Source organism: Diabrotica virgifera, chromosome 1 (genome assembly GCF_917563875.1).
Source record: "Diabrotica virgifera virgifera chromosome 1, PGI_DIABVI_V3a".
NCBI classification, from domain to species: Eukaryota; Metazoa; Arthropoda; class Insecta; order Coleoptera; family Chrysomelidae; genus Diabrotica; species Diabrotica virgifera.
In genome coordinates this window covers 171998124-172025462 of record NC_065443.1, presented here as the reverse complement: position 1 = coordinate 172025462, position 27339 = coordinate 171998124, and the positions used below count along the sequence as shown (strand labels likewise).

The following is a 27339-nucleotide window of genomic DNA, read 5'->3' as shown; positions in this document are numbered from 1 at the left end:
ATCCTCTTTACGTCTGTTTTATAGACACAATAAAGCGTTTGATAAAGTAAAACATGATCGACTCATGGAAATCCTAAAAAATAAAAACCTAGATGAAAGAGATTTAAGACTAATAACACACCTCTATTACAATCAGCGAGCAATAGTAAGAATTGAAAAAGAAACATCTGAAGAAATGGAAATAAAGAGAGGAGTCAGGCAAGGCTGCATACTATCACCTCTATTATTTAACGCTTATTCTGAAGAGGTAATGCGAGAAACTCTGGAAGATGAAACAGTCGGCATAAGAGTAAATGGAGTCTTAGTTAACATCATCAGATATGTAGATGATACAGTAATAATAGCCGATAGTTTACAAGACCTGCAAAGACTCATGTGTAAAATAGTAAGGTGTAGTAGGGAGTACGGACTCTCTCTCAATATCAAAAAGACGAAGTTTATGAAAATTAAAAAAAACAACCATAATACTAAGGAAATCTTGATAGTAGAGGGCCAGCAGATCGAAATAGTAAAAAAGTACACTTACCTAGGAACACTTATAACAGAAAATAATGACTACACTGCAGAAATAAAAGTCAGAATCGAAAAAGCACGTTCTAATTTTATAAAAATGAAAAAGGTCCTATGTAGCAAAGATTTAACATTAGCTCTTAAAGTACGTCTAACAAAATGTTACGTCTACAGTGTTCTATACTATGCAGTGGAATCATGGACGTTAAATGTAGGGACAATGAGACGACTTAACGCCTTTGAAATGTGGACCTATAGAAGAATTATGAGGGTTTCCTGGGTAGATAGTACAATGAAGTACTGAGAAGAATAGGTAAAGAGAAGGAAGTTGAACTTACAATTAAAGAAAAGAAGCTACAGTATCTCGGACATGTAATGCGGGGCGAGAAGTATGGCATCCTGCGACTCATAATGCAAGGAAAGATAGATGGCAGAAGAAGCATAGGAAGAAGACGAATTTCATGGCTGAAGAACCTGAGAGAATGGTTTGGATGCAGCTCAAAACAACTATTTAGAGCTACTGCCTCAAAAATTAAAATAGCTATGATGATTGCCAACCTCCGTAGCGGAGATGGCACCTGAAGAAGAAGGCCGTCCCAGAAAAAGATGAAATGATGATGAAGTATCAAAGTATCTTAAATTAGTAAAGGCTGCTAAGAAAATTATAATATCTCGGCCACATTATGAGAGGGGATAAATATGTGTTGCTACAAACCATCATGCAGGGAAAAATACAGGGAAAACGAAATATTGGAAGAAGACGCATCTCCTGGCTCAACAATCTGAGAAAGTGGTATAATTGCAGTTCCATCGACTTGTTCAGAGCTGCAATCTCAAAAGTGAAAATAGCTGTGATGATTACCAACCTCGAACCTCCTTAGAGGAGACGGTACCTAAAGAAGAAGAAGCTTGTAGAATTATTTGCATATTTGAAACAACGATGTGAAATCGTTGATTCGTGAAATCCAAACAGTGAGAGAAAAAATTAGTACCTTTTTCACACTTTTTAGATAATTGTTTAATTGCTTTTTTACACTTTTTAGATAATTGTTTAATTGCGGCTCGCGAAAAATTTCAAATTTTGCTTGGCCGCCCCTGTTATAGAGGGTGGTACCTTTTCAAATTGACACACTGTATAGTGCCGCATTGATATTCGTGTACTGTAGTACTTTTATTAGTTGTATTATTTATATTAGTTCAGGCTGTATCTTTACCACAGTTAGATAAATTATTCCGATTCGATTTTTTTGTACAAACTTTTGTCAAAAAGAGGTCCTTATAACAAATCCACAGGGTGCCAGGCAGTACCGTGGTCGAACAATTGTTTAAACAATTTTTTTAAACAAATTCACAATAACAACTTTTTCACTTCAGACAAACTTTTTTTTAGATAATTTGGGTCATTCGGAACAAAACAGGTCTCTTGTAATTTTTCTCTAAAATTGATTTTTGTTAAGTTATACGCGATTTAAAATTTCAAAAATGCGAAAATGACCGTTTTTAAGGCTTAATAACTCGGTTAAAAATTATTATTATGAAAGTTAGAAAGTGACTAGATCAAAGTTTAGAAGCCCCCCTAGAAGATCCCGAAGAAATGTTTGTCATTATTTTATTACTAAGCTGTTATTTTTAATTATTAACAATGACTGCTAAGAGCGTATTGAGGTAGCCGTCAATGTGAGTGTCAGTGAGATGCACCATTGGACGGCCGGAATGGTGCATCTCTTTCGCACTCACCATTGACGGCCGCCTAATACGCGATTAGCGCTCATTGTTACTAATTAAAAATAACCGCTTAGTAATACAATAATGACATAAATTTCTTCGGGGTCTTGTTATTAAGCCTTGAAAATCGGGGTTTCTATCGGAGTTATTAAGCCTTGAAAATTAATTTTAGAGAATATTCAAAAGAGATCTTTTTTGCTCACAATGACCTAAGCGATCTAAAAAAAATTGTTTGAAGTAAAAAAAATATTTTTGTGAATTTGTTTAAAAAAATTGTTTAAATAATTTTTCGACCACGGTACCTCCTGGCACCCTGTGGATTTGTTATAAGGACCTCTTTTTGAGTCTGTGTAAAAAAAATCGAATCGAAATAATTTACTTAAGAGGGCGACGATATATCCTGGACTATATACTTAGTCAATAGTGGAAGGATCTATGTAACTATTTTATATGAAATAGGCTATGTGTGTTTAAAGTATACTTTTTAAATATTCTACATAAACTTTAAAACATCCATACATTTTGTCACTTCCAATAAAAGCAGTTAAGAAGAGAGTTAAGAAGAAAAAGTACCTTTTTTAAAATTGCCTTTGTTTTTAGAGAGCAGTACAACTCTCGACCCACTGTAATTTCTTATTCTTCTATTATCATACTCTCAATGGACTTTGATGAATATTCTGGTTAATAAAAGTTATTCTTCAACTCTCTATTCAATGATATAAACATTAACATAATTATTTACATTTACAGGGTGGTGGAAAAAATTATTTTTTGAATTAAATAAGTGATGAAAAAAGAAGTATGTACCTAGTTAATTTATTTAATTCAAAATACTTACATTTTACTGCTGTCAGAAAACAGAAAAAATGTTTATTTTATAAATAAACATTATAAGGCTGTGGGCAGCAGTTTTAAAATTTAATTTAAGCCAAAAACAATGTTTATTTTTAATCTTTTTCTGTTTTATGATGGCATTAAAATGTACCAGGTGGTCCAATAAGCCGATCTCTCGGCTATATATCAGAAACTATTCATGTTATAATTTTAGGAGAAAAAATTCCTTAGTAAAAGTGGCCAAGAGAAATCGCTGAAAATAACTTTCAAGTTTCTGTGAAGAAAAATTTGAAAACCAGTTTTTGTGAAATATGCCCAATTATACCAAGTGTTAAATAAGTAAACTATAAAGAGGCATAAATTCTGCACAAAGTTGTTTAAGTACTTTTTTTTAATTTTTTTCAAATAAAGGGTGGGGGAGAGTGGGAAAGTATTTGTGGATAAATACCTATAACTTTGGTTTGGATCAACCGATTTTAACGAAATTAGTGTCATTAGAAAGAGTGTTAATGAATTAATTTACATCTACTATAAAATAATTGCATTTAGTTTTAATTGTCATAGGTAGAGAGTACTTTCGAATAGAAAAAATTAAAATTTGTTTTTCTTCAAAATGTTTAATGGAAACACCTATTTATTGTAAATTATAATGGAACTGGATTAAATTCGTAACAAAATGGCGCAAACCGCATGTTGATAGCTTTTGTCGAACTTGAGATATGAATAAAAACGCATAAACATAAGTAACTATAGTATTGACTCACCTTGTATTATAAATTAAATTAAAAAATAAGTCAGTAGGTACATACTTTCAAATTTTTTTATAGCAGAAGAATCTTAATGTTGATACCTATTTTGACCATTGTTATTTCTATTTCACAGATTAAAAATAGTTTTTTCGAAACTAAGTAGGCTACGACTTGCACTTTTTTCAATAGATATTAATATTAGTAATATTAGTAATTAATTATCAGTACTAATAATTCGTGATGAGTATATCAAATGCAGAATTGTATGATATGATTGGAGTTTATTTCGAATGTCACCAAAATGCCGCTATTGCCTCACGTATAAATATATTCTGTAAGATATCCTGACAGGAGACATTATGGCAAACAAGTATTTGAAAGAAAGGCAAGAAGATTAAGAGAAACTGGTCATTTTCATCGTCCTTGTTCTAAACGACATAGTAGAGGTATGACCGAAGATAATTCAATCAATATAATAATCCCATATAAATAATTAATCAATCAATATTCTTGCTTTAATTCAACAGAATCCACATATAAGTAGTCGGTAAATCTCTATAGAATTAAACATACCCAAAACTACTGCTCTAAGGATTTTAAAACATCACAGGTTGGTTTTTCATATTATAAAGTGAACGTTTAGGTCAGAAACTTCGAATTCCGTTTAAACTTTAGATTCAACTGTTATAGTCGGTTCGCTAAACTCAGACGCAACTGGCTAGATACTTTAGTTGATAATTTTTTTGTTTTTTGCCAATTTTGCAAAAATTGACAAAATTACTAAGTATTTAGTGATTATTAAATATTTAGTAATTATTTTTTGCCAATTTTACTAAAATTGGCAAAATTATCGACTAAAATATCTAGAAAGTTGCGTCTGAGTTTAGCGAACAGACTATATTTTAATATTCCGATAAGAACGGCAACACGGCGCTTTTATCCTTTTATCCGTTTCTGAAAAATACTTATGCACGATTTATCTTGTGAAACAATTGTGGATTTCTCAAGATTTTTTTTGAGCTTTAGTAAATATAGTGGTTTCTTTTTCACCAATATTTATTGTTCTGTTTTTTAGACTGCATCCTTATCATGTAGTTCTCCATCAAGCTTTACATGAGAGAGATTTTGATGCAAGGCTGGATTACTGCAATTGGATGTTAGGTCTGCTAGAAGAACAACCGCATATCATGTCAAAGATTTTGTGGACAGACGAGGCTACGTTTAATAGTGCGGGTGGTGTTAATCTGCATAATATGCATTATTGGGCTGAAGAAAATCCGCATTGGATACAGGAGGTGCAGCTTCAAGGTAGATGGAGTCTTAATGTTTGGTGTGGTATAGTTGATGGAAAGATCGTAGGTCCATATTTCTTTGATAGAACTTTAAATGGCGAAACATATTTGGATTTTCTGAAAAATCAGTTGCCTGTTTTATTGGAAGATATTTCCTTACAAACAAGAAGAGATATGATATTAAAACATGACGGGTGTCCTGCGCACTTTTCCAGACGAGTTCGAGATTATTTGTATGCAAGTTATCCAAATAAATGGATTGGAACGGGAAGTATATTTTCATGGCCAGCTAGATCTCCAGATTTAACATGTCTGGACTTTTATCTGTGGGGAAGATTGAAGGACTTAGTGTACCATACTCGACCAACAACGCAAGACGACATGAAACAGCGCATTATAAACGCAATAAATAGTATATCAACAGCTGAGATTGAAGCAGCTGTTATGTCTACGCGCGAAAGATTACATCTTTGTGTGGACAACGATGGAAAACAATTTGAACATTTAATTGGGCATTAAGTTTTAATGATCGAGATATTTGTATGATCTTTCTTTCACATAATTTAATTTTAAGTTATAATAAAGGGTGAGTCAATACTATACTTACTTATGTTTAATGCATTTTTATTCATATCTCGAGTTCGACAAAAGCTATCAACATGCAGTTTGCGCCATTTTGTTACGAATTCAATCCAGTTCCATTATAATTTACAATAAATAGATGTTTACATTAAACATTTTGAAGAAAAACAAATTTTAATTTTTTCTATTCGAATGTACCCTCTCCCCATGACAATTAAAACTAAATGCAATTGTTTTATAGTAGATGTAAATTAAATCATCCACACTCTTTCTAATGACACTAATTTCGTTAAAATCGGTTGATCCAAACCAAAGTTATAGGTATTTATCTACAAATACTTTCCCACTCTCCCCCACCCTTTATTTGAAAAAATAAAAAAAAAATTACTTGAACAACTTTGTGCAGAATTTAGGCCTCTTTCTAGTTTACTTATTTAACACTTGTATAATTGGGCATATTTCACAAAAAACTAGTTTTCAAATTTTTCTTCACAGAAACTTGAAAGTTATTTTCAGCGATTTCTCTTGGCCACTTTTACTAAGGAATTTTTTCTCCTAAAGTTATAACATGAATAGTTTCTGATATATAGCCGAGAGATCGGCTTATTGGACCACCCGGTACATATTTTGAATTAAATAAATTACATAGGGTACCTACATACTTCTTATTACGTCAATTAATTTAATTCAAAGAAATTTTTTTGTCCACCCTGTATAAATAATTATGTTAATGTTTCATTAGGGGTCAGAAGACCCCTAGTCTCATTTAAAAAATAATATATGTCTTCATTAATTCCATATAGGTCTGGATCCCGCGTATGAAAAAAAAGTTGATTAATAGCAAGCTGAAAATTTGTTAATAGCTTGGTGTCTAGTCGAATAAACTTTGATATATGGGAACACTGAAACAGGGGTAGTTTTAATTGTGGAACAGGTTAAAAATTTGGAACGGTCACAGCACGAAAACGGCACATTTATTTTGTCCGACAGAAGAGACTTAAACTCTCCGAACAGAGATTAAACTCTCATGAAAAAATCAGACTGCTATTTATTACCTGTCATAATTCCTGTCATTTGACATATTCTACATGTTCCACTCATTAGAACGCCCATTTGGTGATAAATAGCAGTCTGATTTTTGCATGAGAGTTTAATCTCTGTTCGAAGAGTTTAAGTCTGTTCTGTCGGACAAAATAAATGTGCCGTTTTCGTGCTGTGACCGTTCCAAATTTTTAACCTGTTCCACAATTAAAACTACCCCTGTTCCAGTGTTCACACATATCAAAGTTTATTCGACTAGACACCCTTAAGCTATTAACAAATTTTCAGCTTGCTATTAATCAACTTTTTTTTCATACGCGGGATCCAGACCTAATATTGATGACGTCACTAGTATGATATATGCCAAAAAATTATAATTTAAAAATAAAAATCGACCTGTTTTGGGATTTAACTCCAAAATCGCCCATTCTCGAGAAAATGAATTTATTCCAACCTTTACGTCCTCACTGACATACGGTACCCCGTCAAAATAGCCCCGTCGAAAAAGCTCCGACATAATATCCCGCACACAAAATAGCTCCGACAAAATAGTCGCGGAATAATAGCCCGTTGACAAAATAGCCCCGACAAAATAGCCCCAGCAAAAAAGCTAGCTTCACAATTCATCATGAGATAATTCCTTAAAAATACATTTTTTCGGAAATGATAATTATCCTCTATTCAGATGTTTATCTTAACCACATTAAATAAAAATGGTCTTTTCAGAGAACTCGAGTCCTGTCTTCTCTGCCTCTTGGAAGTTTGAACATTTAATTTAAGCGAAAATCAATGTTTATTTATGATACAATCATATTTTTCTGTTTTCGGGCAACAGTAAAATGCATTTTAAATTAAATACATTTTTCCTTTTTGTCAAATAATTTAAATTAAAAAAAGTTTTTGGACACCTTGTATAAATAATTATGTAATTGTTTATATTACTAAATAGAGAATTATACAGGGTGTCCCGAAAAGATTGGTCATAAATTATACCACAGATTTTGGGGTCAAAAATAATTCGATTGAACCTAACTTACCTTAGTACAAATGTGCTCATAAAAAAAGTTACAGCCCTTTGAAGTTACAAACTGAAAATCGATTTTTTTTTAATATATCGAAAACTATTAGAGATTTTTTATTGAAAATGGACATGTATTATTCTTGTGACAGGAACATCTTAAAACAAAATTATAGTGAAGTTTGTCTACCCCATAAAAATTTTAGGGGGTTTTGATCCCTTAATCCCCCCCAAACTTTTGTGTACGTTCCAATGAATTCATTATTGTGATACCATTAGTTAAACACAACGTTTTTAAAACTTTTTTGCCTCTTAGTATTTTTTCGATAATCTAGTTTTTATCGAGATGCGGCTTCTTTTTTAATATATTTACCTAAAAATTGTATGTGGGTTTTGTTCCTTTAAAGCCCCCAAACCTTTATGTACGTTTCAATTAAACTATTATACTCCAGGCTCTGGGTGAAAAATAGGTCGATTTCAGGATATTCAGGAATTTTTGAAACCTATCAGGTGTTGTAAAATACGATGCCAGGAATAACCCTACTAAAATGTGGCCAAAAATATTGTGAGCTTTTTTTGTTATTGCGATTTTCATTTGTTAAATTTGCAATTTTTAAAGATTTTTAATTTTGCAGCTTAGGATATTGATTCTAGGGAAAAACTTTTTAATAGAAAGTTGTAGTAAATTAAAAAACCTACAATTTGAGCTATGGTAAGTTTAATTTCGTTTATTGGTTATTGCAACACAGCCTGCGAAATGTCCAAAATGGCCGTTTTTTACAATTGCGTTATTTATTGTACAAATATTTTTTTTTTATTTTTTAAAGCTTTAAAATGAAGATCTTTCAATTCCAAACATAAAAAAAATTCTAAAGCCGGATTAACGAATTTGTTGCTTAGATATTATAAATTGTTTATCCCAAGAGGTCAAATGTCGAAGGCTATAACTTTTTGAAAAAAAATCGTAGAGAGTTGGTGAAACATCCAATCTCCTTCTAAAGAGTTATATTTTCATATTCTGATGTAAATAAATGCGTAAAATATTTTTAAACTTCTAATTTTTGGGTTTGAAAATAAGGGGGCAAATTTCGTTATAAACATTTAGAGCTGAAGCGGCCCTGTACATCCTATGAGTTTTTAACTTACATATTATTGTTGCTTAAAACGAAACGAAGATTTATAAAAAAATAAAAAATTTCTACGACCAACTGAAGCCGAGCTAAATGTTGGGTTTGAAAATAAGGGGGCAATTTTCGTTATAAACATTTAGAGCTGAAGCGGCCCTGTACATCCTATGAGTTTCTATCTTACAGATTATTGTTGCTGAAGACGAAACGAAGATTTATAAAAAAATAAAAATTTTCTACAACCAACTGAAGCCGAGATAATTGTTTCTTTTTTCTTAAATCGTAGTGCCTTTATTTACAACAATTAAGAAATTATTTTACAGTCATTGACTAAAGAAAGACTTATATTATCTTAAATTAAAAATAATTATAAAATATAGTTACATTTAATTATTAAAAATTATTTTTAAAATCGGTGCTTTTGCGAGCGTCCGAATTTTGCAAATCGCCCGGCTCGCTTCAAATCCGCGCGCTCGGAAAATTTTTACGTACGTACCTTGTATTAAATTTTGACCGAAAACAATTTAATAATATTACCATTATAATATACAGTCTATTTACCACTGTATTTGTTTTTCTTGATAAACTTTTATATGTGAAATCTCATTTCTGAAGAAATAATATTACAAAAATGATACATAGGTATATATGAAATATATAACTATATTTTTAATTTTTTCATTGTTATATAAATATAATAATAATAATGTTACTTCTTATTATACAATATAAAACTTTTTCTTCTTGTAGTGACTATCCGTTTTTGATGTTTGCGACCATCATGGCAATCTGTACTTGCACACTAAATCGGTACTGCTGCTCTAAAAAGATTTGTAGTTGTGTTGAACGACGTACGTAAATTTTCTAGCAAGGTAATCCTTCGCCTTCCTGGTTCTCAGTTTCCAAATGGGGTTTGCCAAATTGCCATGATGGTCGATAACATCCAAAACGGATAGTCACTACAAGAAGAAAAAGTTTTATATTGTATAATAAGAAGTAACATTATTATTATTATATTTATATAACAATGCAAAAATTAAAAATATAGTTATATGTATCATTTTTGTAGATAATATTATTTCTTCAGAAATGAGATTTCACATATAAAAGTTTATCAAGAAAAACAAATACAGTGGTATATAGACTGTATATTATAATGGTAATATTATTAAATTGTTTTCGGTCAAAATTTAATACAAGTTACGTAAAAATTTTCCGAGCGCGCGGATTTGAAGCGAGCCGGGCGATTTGCAAAATTCGGCCGCTCACAAAAGCACCGATTTTAAAAATAATTTTTAATAATTAAATGTAATTGTAGTTTATAATAATTTTTATTTTAAGATCATATAAGTCTTTCTTTAGTCAATGACTGTAAAATAATTTCTTAATTGCTATAAATAAAGGCACTACGATTTAAGAAAAAATAAACAATTATCTCGGCTTCAGTTGGTTGTAAATTTTTTTTATTTTTTTTATAAATCTTCGTTTCGTCTTTAGCAACAATAATCTGTAAGTTAGAAACTCATAGGATGTACAGGGCCGCTTCAGCTCTAAATGTTTATAACGAAATTTGCCCCCTTATTTTCAAACCCAACATTTAGCTCGGCTTCAGCTGGTCGTAGAATTTTTTTATTTTTTTATAAAGCTTCGTTTCCTCTTCAGCAACAATAATCTGTAGTTAAAAACTCATAGGATGTACTAGGCCGCTTCAGCTCTAAATGTTTATAACGAAATTTGCCCCCTTATTTTCAAACCCAAAAATTAGAGGTTTAAAAATGTTTTACGCATTTATTTACATCAGAATATGAAAACATAATTCTTTAGAAGGAGATTGGATGTTACAACAACTCTCTACGATTTTTCTTCAAAAAGTTATAGCCTTCGACATTTGACCTCTTGGGATAAACAATTTATAATATCTAAGCAACAAATTCGTTAATCCGGCCTTGCAATTTTTTTTATGTTTGGAATTGAAAGATCTTCATTTTAAAGCTTTAAAAAGTAAAAAAATATTATTTGTACAATAAATAACGCAATTGTAAAAAACGGCCATTTTGGACCTTTCGCATGCTGTTTTGCAATAACCAATAAACGAAATTAAACTTACCATAGCTCAAATTGTAGGTTTTTAATTTACTACAACTTTCTATTAAAAAGTTTTTCCCTAGAATCAATATCCTAAGCTTCAAAATTAAAAATCTTTAAAAATTGCAAATTTAACAAATGAAAATCGCAATAACAAAAAAAGCTCACAATATTTTTGGTCACATTTTAGTAGAAGTTATTCCTGGCATCGTCCTTTACAACACCTGATAGGTTTCAAAAATTCCTGAATTATATCACGTTTTTTCACCCACAGCCTGGGGTATTATTGTGGTACCATTAGTTAAACACAGTGTTTTTAAAACTTTTTTGCCTCTTAGTCTTTTTTTGATAAGTCACCTTTTATCGAGATGTGGCTTCTTTTTCAAAATATGCCTAAAAATGCAAATTATAAATAAATTTTCACATTATTAACAGGTCTCCAAATATGTGGTGGATTCGACAAATATTCAAAATATGTCGATAAACACTGGCTTATCGAAAAAGTACTAAGAGGCAAAAAAGTTTTAAAAACATTGTGTTTAACTAATGGTGCCACAATAATAATTTAATTGGAACGTACACAAAAGTTTGAGGGAGTTTAAAGGAACAAAACCCCATAAAATTTTTATGGGGTGCCCAAATTTCACTTTAATTTTTTTTAAGATGTTTCTGCCATAGTAATGCCACATGTTCATTTTCAATAAAAAATCTCTAAGAGTTTTCGATATATGAAAAAAAAAATCGATTTTGATTTTGTAACTTCAAAGGGCTGTAATTTTTTTTGTGTGCACTATTGTATATAGGTAAGTGAGGTTCAATCAATTTATTTTTGACCCCAGAATCTGTGGTATAATTTATGACCAATCTTTTCGGGACACCCTGTATAACCTTTCAAATGAGCTTAAAAATAAAAATCGATCTATTTCAGGATTTTTCCTTAACGTCGCGGGTTTACGAAATAACGAATTTATTCCTTCGATTTGCACCATACTATACGTCTGAATTGCTGATATGAATGAGTCAGATTAAATTAAATTATTAGAAGATTTTTGTTAGTGAGCAACAACATTTTTGTTTAATTTATTAATATTTTGTATTTTGACGACGTCCGAAGTGGAAGTCGAAACGTTAATAAAATATTTTTTTAAGTAAATTGTGGCTTATTTCCCCATTAGAATATCTAGTAATTTAAAATAAATGGTACTCCGTTAAAAGGTAAAACTTTTTATTGGAGGTGTTTTCTAAGAGGCTCTTTTAGCCGGAGCTATTTTAGCCGGAGCTATTTTAGCCGGGGCTGTTTTGACCGGGGCTATTTTGTGTGCGATCTATTTTGTCGGGGCTATTTTGTTTGCGGGCTATTTTGTCGAGGCTATTTTTTGTCCGGACTATTTTGACGGGGCTTTTTTGACGGGGCTGTTTTGACCGGGCTATTTTGACGGGTCACGCTGACATACATATTGTTTGGCAACGAATGAGCCATAGCTTATAGACCTGGATCCGGCGTACCAAAAAAAAGTTGATTTAGCAAGCTGAAAATTTGTTAATTGCTTAACGGTGTCTAGTCGGGCAAACTTTGATGTATGGGAACACTGAAACAAGTTTTAATTGTGGAACAGTTTAAAAATTTGAAACGTTAGATTACGAAAACGAAAACGTTTTATGTATTTTGTCGGACAGAACATCCAATTGATTTGTTACCATTTCATTAAACTCTCATGCAACAATCAGACTGGTGTTTATCACCAGCTGGGCATTTTAATGAGTGCAACACGAATAACATGTCAAATGACAGGAATTATGTTGGTTAGTAATAGCAGTCTAATTTTTGCATTAGAGTTTAATGAAAGGGTAACAAATCGATTGGATGTTCTGTCCAACAAAATACATGGAACGTTTTCGTAATCTGACCTTCCAAATTTTTAAACTGTTCCACAATTAAAACTTCCCCTGTTCCAGTGTTCCCATACATCAAAGTTTGTCCGACTAGACACCGTTAAGCTATTAACAAATTTTCAGCTTGCTATTAATCAACTTTTTTTGGTACGCGGGATCCAGGTCTTTTAACCTTAGATTCCTGAGGTTAAAATAGGTCGATTTATGCTAACTTACTTTAGTAGATACGAAAGTTGATAATAACCGAAATACATGGTGTCAAAGTTAATCTTTTAACAACACGAAATTTAGTAAGCGGGGGTTTCTTGGGACGAGAAATCTAAATTCGCCACCAAAAATTATGGGTTACCCAGAGAGCGCCACATACGTATTTAATGCTCTTATTTAATACGTTCAATTCTTTTATTACTAACTCTACATAATTTTTGAATCAAAACTTTTATTCCCTCATTATTTTTACTTAAAAAAGGTATACTACATTCATCTCGCTAAACTCGACCGTTTTCGAGATAAACGCGTTTTAAATCAGCGATGCAAAATAATTAGTCTAGGCGCCAAATAAAGGTCACCGTGTCCTTTTCGATTCTGATGGACAAACTCAACGGTGTCTTATGGATTTTTGGCTGTTGATTACGAATTTCAATGGGTGGATTTCGATCCGAGTGGTCAAAAAATTGTTATAAACAATTTAATTGTTTATAAATTGTTTATAAGGCTCTGGCTTATAAACTAAAAGAGATGATAAAAAATGTTTCAAAAAAAATTTGTTCCTTAATAAAAAACGAAGAAAAAAACGTTTATTAAACTTAAATCCAACAATTAGAACTGAAGATATTGTAAAATTAGTGCACAATGCAAATTGCAAATTGCAAAATAAGTATTTTTCGAAGCTTTATCGATCGCAACTCGGCTTCTACGCATACAAATGAGCCTTAAAGCTTAGTTAATAGGCTTTCAAACAAAGTTTGTTAAATTGCTTTTTATTTATTTGTTTTAAAGTTATACCCCTTTGAAGTTATAATTTTCTTTAAAAAATTGTACATTAATTTGTTTATAAGGGTTTCAAGCAAATTTGAGCTATAAACATTTATACTTTAATTAAAAATAATGATAAAAAAACTCAAAAGGAACAATTTGAGCTTATGAAAATGCTCGTAAATTTATTTTTGCCAAGATATCGATATTTTAATGGCGCGCTATGAGGATCATGATCGACTCACAGCGTAAAGGTTCCCGCGCTAACTTCTCAGTTCTATTTTTCAATTTTAAAGATCCTAATAAAATTTTATCATATAATTCTTATAGTTAAATCATCATACTGTACCTCGTATCACCTTTCATTTTATTTACCTTGTCTTCTATTTTTTGTACTAAATGAGAAAAAACGCATTAAAAACTAATATTTCAGAAATATAACTAAAAGGTAAGTTGATATTATTTATTTATACTATTTTTGCTAACATTTTCTTTCATGTATTTGCATCGAGATATATAGGGAATCTCAGCTTTTTTACATCTGCATATTAGGTATACATATTTTGCATATCTGCATATTCTTATATCTGCTTCAATTATACGTGCACAACCGTTTTCAGTAGAAGATACTTTGATGTTGATATTTTTTGACATATAATACACAATTTTGTATCAGTTAATTTATTCATTATTGCAACAAATCAATATTACATTACACTATTAAGAAACAATGACTATATTGTTAAAAATAGACAGAATTGGTTAAGTAATAAGAGTAATAAGTTTTTAATAGACATGTTAAGAATAGAAAAGGTCTCCTGAGCAAAATAGTGTAACACGAGATCAGTCGATAGGTGTCTTTACCGTGATATTACTTGACTATGAGTCGATATCTTGGCCAAAAATAAACCTACAAACACTTTCCTAAGCTCAAAATATTCCTTTTGAGTTCTTCTATTACTAATGCTAATTAAAGTATAAATGTTTATTGCTAAAATTGACTAAAAACCCTTATAAACAAATTAATGTACAAATTTTTTAAGAAAATTATAACTTCAAATCAGTAATCTTTGTTTGGAAATCTATTAATTAAGCTTTAAAATGGGACCTTGAGAAGCTCATGTGCATGCGTAGGAACCGAGCTACGATCGATAAAGCGTCGAAAAATACTTACTTGACTGTGAGCCGATCTTGCGCCTCATAGCGCGCCATTAAAATATCGATATCTTGGCCAAAAATAAACTTACGGACATTTTCATAAGTTCAAAGTATTCCTTTTGAGTTCTTCTATCATTATTGTTAATTAAAGTATAAATTTTTATAGCTCAAATTTGCTTGAACCCCTTATAAACAAAGTAATGTACAATTTTTTTAAGAAAATTATAACTTCAAACGGGTATAACTTTAAAATAAATGAAGATAAAGTAATTTAACTAACTTTGTTTGGAAGCTTATTAATCAAGCTTTAAAATGAGACCTTTTAAGGCTCATTTGCATGCGCAGAAGCAGAGTTACAATCGATAAAGCTTCGAAAAATACTTATTTTGCAATTTGCAATTTTCATTGTGCACTAATTTTACAATATCTTCAGTTTTAATTGTTGGATTTAAGTTTAGTAAACGCTTTTTTCTTCATTTTTTATTAAGGAATAAATTGTATTTGAAACATTTTTTATCATCTCTTTTAGTTTATGAGCCAGAGCCTTATAAACAATTTATAAACAATTAAATTGTTTATAACAATTTTTTTACCACTCGTATCGAAATTCACCCTCGAAATTCGTAATCAGCAGCCAAAAATCCATAAGAAACCGTTGAGTTTGTCGATCAGAATTGAAAAGGACATGGTGACCCCTCTGGCGCCTAGACTAAATTTTTTGTAAAACATCTTTGTAGTTACACCCGAAAAATTAAACCTAAAACCGCTGAGTGATAAATATAGGTTGATAAAACCGTATATTTATCAGTCAACGCGAAAACCATAATAATTTCCAAAAATGTATCGCAGCGGTGCATATTCATAAATATGAGAACTTATACAATTATTATGGTTTTTTAAGTTTATTTTTGGGTTTTAACTACAATGATATTATGCAAAAAATTATGTAGCATCGCAGATTTAAAATGCGTTATAGAGTACAGCTTGTTTAAGTCAAAACGTTCAAAGAATAAAAGTTTTGATTCAAAAAGTATGTAGAGTGGTGAATTAAAATAAATTGAGCTTGAGTATTCAATCAGCGCGGAAAGACATATGTGGCGCCCTCTGGGTAATACATCATTTTTGGTGGCGAATTTAGATTTCTCGTCCCAAAAACCCCCGCTTACCAAATTTCGTGTTGTTATCGCATGCCTGTCAGGAAGTATTCAAGAATAAATAAAATAAAAGTTTAACTTTGAAACCATGTATTTCGGTTATTATCAACTTTCGTATTAAAGTAAGTTAGGTAGCTTAAATGTGAAAACTATAGAGGGATATCAGTGACTAGTACATTCAGCTGTTTGTATGGACGAATAATTAGAGACCGCATTGAGAAGGAGTACAAAGACCAAGAGGAAGAAGAACAATCCGGTTTTCGAACAGGAAGAAGCTGTACTGATAATATCTTCTGCCTCAAACAACTAATAGAAAAAAAATTAAGCACAAATCAAGAAACCCACCTCATGTTTATTGACTTGCAGAAGGCGTACGATACAGTTCCTGTAAACAAACTCTGGAACGTATTACGACAGACGAATATTAGTGTCACCTTAATAAAAGCCTTAAGAAATTTGTATGAAGGGTCAACATCACAAATAAAAACTGGAAACAGATTATCGCAAAGCTTCCTGGTTAATAAAGGTCTACGTCAGGGGTGCTGTGTATCACCGACCTTATTTAAAATATATGTTGCAAAAGCATTGAAAGAGTGGAAACGAAAATGCAGAGGCATGGGCGTAGACCTTGGAGAGATTTGCTTATATACATTGCAGTTTGCTGATGACCAGGTTGTTATAGCAAACGATAAAGATGATTTAGAGTACATGGCAAGGAAATTACAAGAAGAATATACAAAGTGGGGACTAGAAATTAATACAGAAAAAACAAAATACCTGCCAATGGGTACCGAACTATCGAACATCACATTAGAAAATAATGAAATCATCATGCCCTGCGACCATTACACATATCTAGGAATCGTTTTTGACACAACGGGGAAAGATGATGAAGAAATAAAGAGAAGAATAACACAATCCAGAAAAACAATAGGTTGTCTAAACAGCGTACTGTGGAATCATGAAATAGGAAAAAGAAGAAAACACAATATCTACGAATCTCTTATTAAAAGCAGTCTATTGTACGGAGCAGAAACTTGGCGGATAACCGAAAACAACAGAAGAAAACTGGAGGCAGTAGAAATGGACGCTTTTAGAAGATCAGTAGGAGTGGCACGCAGAGAGAGAATACGTAATGATGAGATAAGACAGCGAATGGGGGTTGACGGCTCTCTAACAACAGACATAGAAAGAAAACAGCTGATATGGTACGGACACGTCCAGAGGATGGATAACTCAAGACTCCCTAAAATAATTATGCAATGGGTACCACCAAACCGCAGAAAGAGAGGAAGACCCAAGAAATCTTGGAGAGAGGGAGTAACGAAGGCGATGAGCGCAAGAGATCTTAGAGAGGGCCAATGGGATGATAGAGTGTCATGGAAATTAGGCATCGGACAACGTCGCAAGACGTTTTAAAACCGATTTATATATATATATATATATATATATATATATATATATATATATATATATATATATATATATATATATATATATAAGGTAGCTTAAATCGACCTATTTTAAGCTCAGAAATTTAAAGTTAAACTATGGCCCGTTCGTTATAAAACACCCTGTATATACAATATTACTTTTATATTAAGTGTTTTTATTGTGAAACTCAGTGAGATATGATTGTTTTGTATTCGATACTAGGTGGTATTGAATAGTTTGAGTAAATTACTCACAAAGTTATTAAGAGAAATTTTAGTAGGTACATTTGTATTAACGTATTCAATGCGTCTATATTTATTAATTTTTTATTAATATTCTTAAATTGTTATGGCCGATTTGCTCTGGAATTCAATTTATTCCTAAAACTTTTTTTTTTTTGGGAGGTGAGAATCTTCAAAAGACCGTCTGGGAAGGTGTCCCAGGTGTGTCGGATTCGATCCGTCACGCTTCACCGTGCCGAACCGCCTACCGACTAAACTCACCTCCTCTTCCTCCAGCCGACAGGTCTGGAACCGCTCTTGGCGAGCATGTCTGACCCGTCGACCTTACTCATAACTCCCCCCGGGCACCCTCTGCGTGCACTCCGTAGATTAAGCGGCCACCCAGCCGCCTCGTCCCGCACACACCCCGCACAAAGACCGGTCGGTGAAGACGACCGTCCCGTGCAGCACATGTGCGGGTGGGGCGACCGGGGTGCCCCCAATCAAACATGAACTAGCAAAAGGATACCAGTCGACAGTTACGAGCAACTCCAAACATTCGTGCTTTCATCAATTCGCACTCACACTCATACCCATTCATTCTACAGTTAAAAAGGAAGCAGTCAGTGAGGTTGGGTGTAAAAATCCTCCCCCACTACCTGATACAAAACAAAAAACAGACTAAAAAAACAAGACAAAACAGAAAGTAAACAAAACAATAAAAAGGCGTTTAGCATGGGTTAGATGTAAAAGGTCCTCCCCCTGCTGACTACCGCTTACAACACGCAACACATTTGAGTAATAAAATTGATTTAAAATGATAAATATTGTATAAATAAGATTGAAGAAGTAAATAAGGAGATAAAACAAGATAAAATAAATAAATAAGTAAAACTAGTTAAAATAAGACAGACAGCGCAGGTTGGATGTAAAGGATCCTCCCCCCACTGGCTGCCATCTGCGACACAAAAATAAAAACGTTAAAAAATAAATAAATAGACGTTCATCCCGCTTGCAGTCGCCTCTCTTTCTCCTCTTTGTGCTTCATTGTCTTCGTGACAAAAGCAATGATCAGGTCGAAGTCTCTCTTGCTATTGATAGCTTTATTAATTAGCTCGTGAGGCTCGCCTAGAGGGGATCCCAGTCCCAGCTGCAGCTTGGTACGTCCCGCCTGGTATGCAGGGCACACGAAGACGACATGCTGCGCGTCATCCACTACTCCACACTCAGGGCATAGATCGTCCACGGTTTTCCCTATACGATGAGTAAACTTCCTGAACGATCCATGTCCCGTCAAAAATTGTGTGAAATAGTACCGACGCGCCGAATGCCGGCACTCGTACCACCTCACCACATCTGGAATCAGGGATCTCGTCCAGGCCGCCTTCTCGACTTCGGCTGCCCATTCCCTCTGCCACATCTCTAGACTTCTTTTCCTTTCTTGTGGACCTGAACCTATTGCCCCGTTGCCCCTCTGGTACATTCGGACTCTTTCTCTGGCCAGGATGTGCACCGGTACAGACCCAGCCACCACCTGTAAGGCAATGGTTGATACGGTTCTGTACGCGCTGCACACCCTGATCAGAGGTTTCCTTTGTGTTCTAAGAAGCACGTCTTTATATTTTTTCATTCGAAGGACCTCGTGCCACACTGGGGCTCCGTATAAAACTATGGATAAGATGGATTGTGCCATCACTATTCTCTTCTGGGATCCAGGACCCCCTATATTTGGCATAAATTTATTTAGTATAGAGGTCCTTTCTTCTGCCTTCCGACATGCTTCTTGTACGTGTTGTCCGAATTTAAGCTTGTCGTCGAAAATAATTCCGAGGTACTTAACCGTCTTTTGGGGTCTTATTACAGAGCCTTTATATCCAAATATTATGTCATCTCTCTTTCTTAGTCCCCTCAAGATAATGGATTCTGTCTTCTCTACTGCTAACTTTAGATCATTTCTCTCTATCCAATCTGCGGTCTTCTGTATTGCTTCGTTTACTTTTTGTATTATTCCCCTATTCATATCGTCTTCGACCAGTAAGGCTAGGTCGTCCGCGTATGCAATCGCTCTCACTCCTCTCTGCCTGTTTACTTCTAGTACCCCGTTGTATAGTATATTCCAAAGTAAGGGTCCCAGGACTGACCCCTGGGGTACACCCGCGGTCATTTCTTTCTTCTTTTTCTTCGATATGCATACGGTTTTTTCAGATAGGTAGTCCTTTATTATGTTGGACACATACTCTGGAGCCCCAAATTCGACTATTCGGTCTACTATGTGACCCCAGTTTGCTGAATTAAAAGCATTTTTTATGTCCAACAGAACAAGGACCACCCACCTTTTTTTACTTGCTTTAGCCGCGTTCCTTATCCAGGTCGCGGCATCGACTGTCCATTTACCTTTTCGAAATCCATATTGTTGATTTGATAACACTCTCTGATCTTCCAACACGCCCTCCAGCCTCTTCTTGATAAGCCCTTCGTAGAACTTACCAAGGCAGTCCAGAAGGCATATTGGCCGATAAGAGGCTGCTGAATCGGGGGGTTTCCCAGGCTTTAGGAGTAGAACTAAGTTCGCTTCCTTTAAGTCCCTGGGAAACTCTTGCTTCTGCAGTAGGTCGTTGTATATTCTTCTGATCAAACCTGGTTTCTCCGTTGCTATTATTTTTATTGCCTCTGGTGGCAGCCCGTCAGGGCCGGGAGCTTTCCCTGTCTTCATCTCCTGACCAGCTATTCTAACTTCCTCTTCCGTGAACTCCTCTACCATCGTTGGAAATATCTTAATGAAATTTTGATGATCCTTGGTAGGAAAGAGGAGCTCAGCTGATTCGATCCGCTGGTCTTCGTCGAGTCTATATGGGGCGATTATTTTCAGCGTCTTCATAGTGATCTTGTACGCATCGCCCCATATATCTTCGTCCAATGCTTTTATCAGGGTCTGCCACTTTTCTTTTTTCTCTTGTTTTATTTTTTTATTTAAAGTTTTCTTTAGATCTTTATATATTTCCTTGAGCTCGAGGCTGCCCTGGCTTCTCGTATAATTCCTTCGAGCTCTGAGGCATCTCTCCCGTAGACCTTCTATCTCATCCGTCCACCAGTAGGGGGATTTTTTATTATCTTTTCTCTTCACGGTGGCCAAATTTGCTGCACTTTGCAGTGCTCTTCTCAGTTGGCCAAGGTCAGAAATCTCTTGTTCATTAATTTTCCTGACCTCCGATAGGTACTTGGTTTTGTTAAAATAAATCTCCGTGTGTCCTATCGGCCGCCTTATTCCCCCTTTAACCTTTATTTCGTATTGTATATACCGGTGGTAGGTGAATAACTGATCGTCAAGGACATCCCAACCGTGCACTCTCCTGGATAGCCCTTCACTCGCGAACGTAATATCAATGTGTGTTCGGCTGACCCCCCTTACGAATGTTGGTTTGTTATTGTTTAATACTTGGAGGCCAGCCTGGGCTATCCATTCATTCCATATTTCCCCCTTTCTGTCGTTTATGGGGGCACCCCACAACCTCGATTTCGCGTTAATGTCAGTAAGTCAGTTTGATGAGGTTTTCCTCCCCTGACAATACCACGCACCCCAAAACCCCTATTTCTAAAGAGCACCGCCACATTCTTCCCATTATCCTGGACCCAACCACCGGCTGATGTTATTTTTTTGTTTGGTTCCGGGACGATGAGCAAGTCTATTTCTAGCTTGCAGGCTTTTGCGTGGACAAGGTCGTGTGCTCGGCGTGCCCTGCCCACGTTCACCTGCAATATCCGTATACCAGGTTGATCCTTGAGGTCCACTTTGGTTCAGTTCCCAGAGGTCGTTTCTGCGTCGGACTCACGTCTTTCGAAAAAATTAAAAAGCATAAAAGCTAAAACAAATAAATAAATTAATATAAATAAAATAAATAGATACGGTATATAGATAAAATCTGTAAAAGTAAAAGAATTCAATAAATAAAAGTGGTTTAGTAAAATTGAAATAATAGAGTAAAATAGAATAAATAAAATAAATAAAATAGATAAAATAAATTTTAAAGATATAAAATAACACCTAGGTGGGTATATGGGCCCACCTTCGTTTTCCAAGGAGTCTATTTTATGTTTGGTTAGCATGTTTTAGGGGTTCCCCTCTCCTCCCCTACCGTATACAAGGGCTCGGTACGACGGACAGGCCATCCTGTCCATCCTATCCCCTTCTTTTTTGCATACCGAGCAGTACGGTTTATTACCGCAGCTTGCAACGGTATGTCCCTTTTGGAGACAATTATAGCAGCACGCCGCCCTGCTCTCTTCCTTGCAATCGTAAGTGTTGTGCCCGAACTTTAGGCACTTAAAACACCTAACTGGGTTGTGTCTCTCCATTATTGGACACACAACCCACCCTATTTTTATTGAGCTGTACCTCCTCAGCTCTTCCGCTCTGGAGGGGCGTACGGCTACCGTAGCTACCTGCTCCCCATATCTGTTTGTTCGTAGAACCTTGACTTCTATCTCTCTCTCAGGAACGCCTGTATAGCTCTTTATCATTTTCTTTAGAGTTTCCTCACCGACTCCGGGGTCCAACCGCGTAATCGTGAAGAAAGTCTCTTTTCTTCTGATTGCCGTGTCCATCCCGTTCATTTTGCTGTCCAGTTCAGCCCTCAACTTCTCCGCAGCCCCTCTTCCCTTTAACTTTACAAGGAGATCTCCCCCATTCGTTCTTTTTAACTTCTCCACTTGTAGACCGATTTTTCCAATGTCGATTTTTTCTCTCATTTCGCTAAGAACTTCGTTATATTTCCCCCCTCCCCCATCTTTATAAGGAGGGCTTCTTCTTGTTCTAACTTCTTCTCTACCTCGAGTTCCTTCCCTCTTACTATCATCTCCCATGAGATACTTTCCCTCCGCCCCACATATTCGAGGGCTTTCCTTATGATCTCCTTGTTAAGGTCGTTACCGGCTACGACCCGTACAACCTTTGGTGTTTCATCCATCTCTTTCTTAATTTTAGTTATAGCCTTTTCTGCTAGGTCGTATATATCGCCACCACTTTCTTTTTCTATTCCAGCGACGAACGTGTACCAAATTGTTTTTTTATTTTCTTTCCTCCTAAAGTTCTCAAGGAATTTGATTTCTCCCTCGTTCACTTCCTCTAGTGTTTCTGCCAGGTCCTCTCCTACGTCCTTTATTATATTTTCTACCCCCTTGTCCTTCGCATCGTTTTTTGTTACTATCAGACATGTTTTCTTCTCGACCGTTTCTCGTAACCCCCCTTGTTCCCAATTTGTCTTTATATATGCTTTCTCCTCCCATTTGCAATTACATATACTCATGAAGGTTTTTTTTCCTCCCCCCATGTTTAGAGCCCTTTTAATTTTTTCTTGCTCTTCTCTCTGTCTTTCTTGTTCCACTTTTAGCTTGCAGTGATCGCATTTTACTTCTTGTTGTGTTTTTTCGGCTATACTGTCGTCTTCTTTTTTGTTGTTAGTGGATTTTATGACCCCTAACAGTTTTTTTAATTCCGTATCCATCTCCACCTTTTCCCCCTTTTTTTCGCTTAGGTTAGTAAATATCTCTATTAGTTTTATATTTAACTCTTCGAGTTTCCTGTTTATTTTTCGTTGTTTGGTTTCGTTAGGAAACTTAATACTCTCTTCGAGTCTCTCCCTCTTCAGATCATTTATTCTCTCTAGACTGTCCCCTTTCCTTTTCTTCTTATTCATGGTTTCATCATCAAGCAGGAAAGAGGCTAACACCCTCTCCTGAATATTTTGCCATCCTTTTTCTATTTTTTCCACTTCCTCTTGTGATCTTTCCTCACCTATCTCATCGTCATCATTTTCACTACTTTCCAGCATTTCATCCCCTACTAGTGTCGACTGTTTTGGGGCAGTCGACCTGTTCATCTTCTGTTTCTTTTTATGTGAGTTTATGAGCTCCCTCTCAAAACTGTTCATTCCTTCTTCCCATTTCAAGTCGTCAGGCGACTGTTTTTTCCTATTCTCATTTTCCATATACGTTCCATTGTCCGTGTCTCGCCGATGGTCGTCTTCACTCACCCCCGTCTGTTCAGAATTTTGTTTACTGGTACTCATATAAATTCCCACGAGTTGGGACGTACTAACTTTGTTTGGAAGCTTATTAATCAAGCTTTAAAATGAGACCTTTTAAGGCTCATTTGCATGCGCAGAAGCAGAGTTACAATCGATAAAGCTTCGAAAAATACTTATTTTGCAATTTGCAATTTTCATTGTGCACTAATTTTACAATATCTTCAGTTTTAATTGTTGGATTTAAGTTTAGTAAACGCTTTTTTCTTCATTTTTTATTAAGGAATAAATTGTATTTGAAACATTTTTTATCATCTCTTTTAGTTTATGAGCCAGAGCCTTATAAACAATTTATAAACAATTAAATTGTTTATAACAATTTTTTTACCACTCGTATCGAAATTCACCCTCGAAATTCGTAATCAGCAGCCAAAAATCCATAAGAAACCGTTGAGTTTGTCGATCAGAATTGAAAAGGACATGGTGACCCCTCTGGCGCCTAGACTAAATTTTTTGTAAAACATCCTTGTAGTTACACCCGAAAAATTAAACCTAAAACCGCTGAGTGATAAATATAGGTTGATAAAACCGTATATTTATCAGTCAACGCGAAAACCATAATAATTTTCAAAAATGTATCGCAGCGGTGCATATTCATAAATATGAGAACTTATACAATTATTATGGTTTTTTAAGTTTATTTTTGGGGTGTAACTACAATGATATTATGCAAAAAATTATGTAGCATCGCAGATTTAAAATGCGTTATAGAGTACAGCTTGTTTAAGTCAAAACGTTCAAAGAATAAAAGTTTTGATTCAAAAAGTATGTAGAGTGGTGAATTAAAATAAATTGAGCTTGAGTATTCAATCAGCGCGGAAAGACATATGTGGCGCCCTCTGGGTAATACATCATTTTTGGTGGCGAATTTAGATTTCTCGTCCCAAAAACCCCCGCTTACCAAATTTCGTGTTGTTATCGCATGCCTGCCAGGAAGTATTCAAGAATAAATAAAATAAAAGTTTAACTTTGAAACCATGTATTTCGGTTATTATCAACTTTCGTATTAAAGTAAGTTAGGTAGCTTAAATCGACCTATTTTAAGCTCAGAAATTTAAAGTTAAACTATGGCCCGTTGGTTATAAAACACCCTGTATATAAAATATTACTTTTATATTAAGTGTTTTTATTGTGAAACTCAGTGAGATATGATTGTTTTGTATTCGATACTAGGTGGTATTGAATAGTTTGAGTAAATTACTCACAAAGTTATTAAGAGAAATTTTAGTAGGTACATTTGTATTAACGTATTCAATGCGTCTATATTTATTAATTTTTTATTAATATTCTTAAATTGTTATGGCCGATTTGCTCTGGAATTCAATTTATTCCTAAAACTTGGAAAAATTTACATAGTAACGGTGTTGCTAAGGCATTGTACTTTTGCATATCTACATTAAAGGGCATATTTCTTATTTCTCTACATTCTTAGATTGGGACATTCTTGTTCCCAAATGACCACATGATATATTATGACGACATTTGAAACAAACAAACCAGTATACATGCATATAGCATAGATATTGAAAAATAATACAGTTTCAAGATTTATTTATTAATTTTTTCTCTTTAATGAAATATTTGTAATTTTTTTATTTATTTTTTAGGTAATGAGGCTTATTCAGAATAAATTAAATACCCCAACAACATCACTTGAAAATATCAACGCACCAGATCAGTCAAAAGCTAAAATCGATCATCCAAGAGAAACGCCAATCACGAAACTATCTCCTGTAGAAACCATCGAGAAACCTCTGTCAACTGAAAGAATTTATAAATATCGGGGACCACCTTCTATCAATATGGGTACATGGTGTGACCGTCCAAAGGTTCCAGTTAGCGTAAAAGAAGATGAAGACTATACTCTTGGGAACACCGTATCTACTAAACTAATAGTTAATACCACTAATAACAACGTTACTAGTAATAACCGAATAGAAATCAAAACTAGCAACAAAGAAGTACAATCCTCAAATGAACCAAGTATAAGCATTAAAGTAAATGGTTCTGAAGTGCCCACTACGACAACTGATACCAAAACTGGCAACGTTGTAATTAAAATAGGCCCTAGTTCTAATTCACAACCTAAAATAATAGATAATCAAACATTTATCAATCACACAACTGCTGTAGGTTACAGAAAACCCTTTAACGATATTAATAAAAACCAAAGGCCGTACTCAATAGCCTTCAGTTCCGAATACGACATGTCCAGAGTGCCAGTAGTTAGATCTGTAGAACTTAAAAAACCTTTTAAAGATTTCGGTAATACTAGTGTAACTCAAATATCTCCAGATGCTACAGCAGATAATAAACCACATAATGGTTTCTTAGAAGACAGGAAAGCCGCCCTTAGAATAAATAGTTTCACACCTCACGGAGCACCAGTTGTCAGAGGTTTTAAAAGCCTGCCTAAACAAAAAGAATCATTCCAACCAAACTCACAAGTGCCTTTTTCACAAGTCACTCTTCGAAGAACGGAATCCAGTAAAATCTTAAATGAACCGAAAGAGCCCGAGGTGAAACCACCTCCTCCGCCAATGATGCCCAAAGTTAGTCTTAAGAAGCCCACTATTAAACACGTTGAGCCTATTTTGGATCCCAGAGATCAATTACTATCTCAAATACGTAATTTTGGAGGCAAAAAGGGACTGAAGTCTGTCAAAGTTTAATTAGATTTTTAATGTTATTTAGAAAGTTGGGTAACATCTTGCCGATTTTGTTGTAACACTTTTGTCAAAATAAGAATACCATTTATTTGTTATATTGTATTTTAGGTATTTTATTTATTATCTACACATTTTAATGTAACACTATTTTTCCTTATGGGAACAAGATAAAATGATTGTAAAAGAAAAGTAAAATATATTATTCACTATCTTTAATGGGAATTAACCACAATCTCAGTTGAAAATACTTTTTTTTTGTCATTTCGCTTTCCACTTCAGGAATCGTTCCCAAAAATTCCGAAGTAGAAATCGAAACGTCAAAATAAACCTTTTCCAAACTGAAATTTTGGTTGATTCTCACCAAAGATAATAAATAACATTAAAATGCCACAAGAAAATAGCTTCAGAACCATATTAAATAAACGATAGTAAAATAATGACCCTTTCCCCCAATATTTATGTCTGTATGTATAACAATGTCTATAATAATGCCACACTAACGTTAACGTTTAATGTTCATTATCGTATTAATTTATACACCAAAAATGATGGACTAAACTGCGCATGAGTCGTATAGTATCCCATAAAAGTGTCTTTTTTTAATTCTTCTACCGTCGCTGGAAAAGATAATGACCGCACAATTCGACTGTTAAAACACTGTTGCACTGTGTTAAGCACTGTTAAAAATTCGATTATTTTTTCATTGCGCCACTCCATTTTCGTAGAGTAGTATGTATTTTACAAAACAAATTACATTGCTGCATTGCAAACTAGAACTTATTGCGTACCTAT

At 34.2% G+C, this 27339-nt stretch overlaps 1 protein-coding gene across 4 annotated transcripts in view; it reads left to right on the top strand.

Annotated features, from left to right (window-relative positions):
* The window catches only part of LOC114340291 (uncharacterized), a 903606-nt gene extending 876957 nt beyond the window's left edge, over positions 1-26649 (top strand). For all 4 annotated transcript variants that reach the window (XM_050641761.1, XM_050641762.1, XM_050641764.1 and 1 more), the window contains one exon: positions 25486-26649. In XM_050641761.1, the coding sequence (XP_050497718.1) occupies positions 25486-26550 (1065 nt within the window). In that variant the 3' untranslated portion in view covers positions 26551-26649. The remainder of the gene's footprint in view (positions 1-25485) is intronic.
* Positions 26650-27339: the final 690 nt, after the last annotated feature.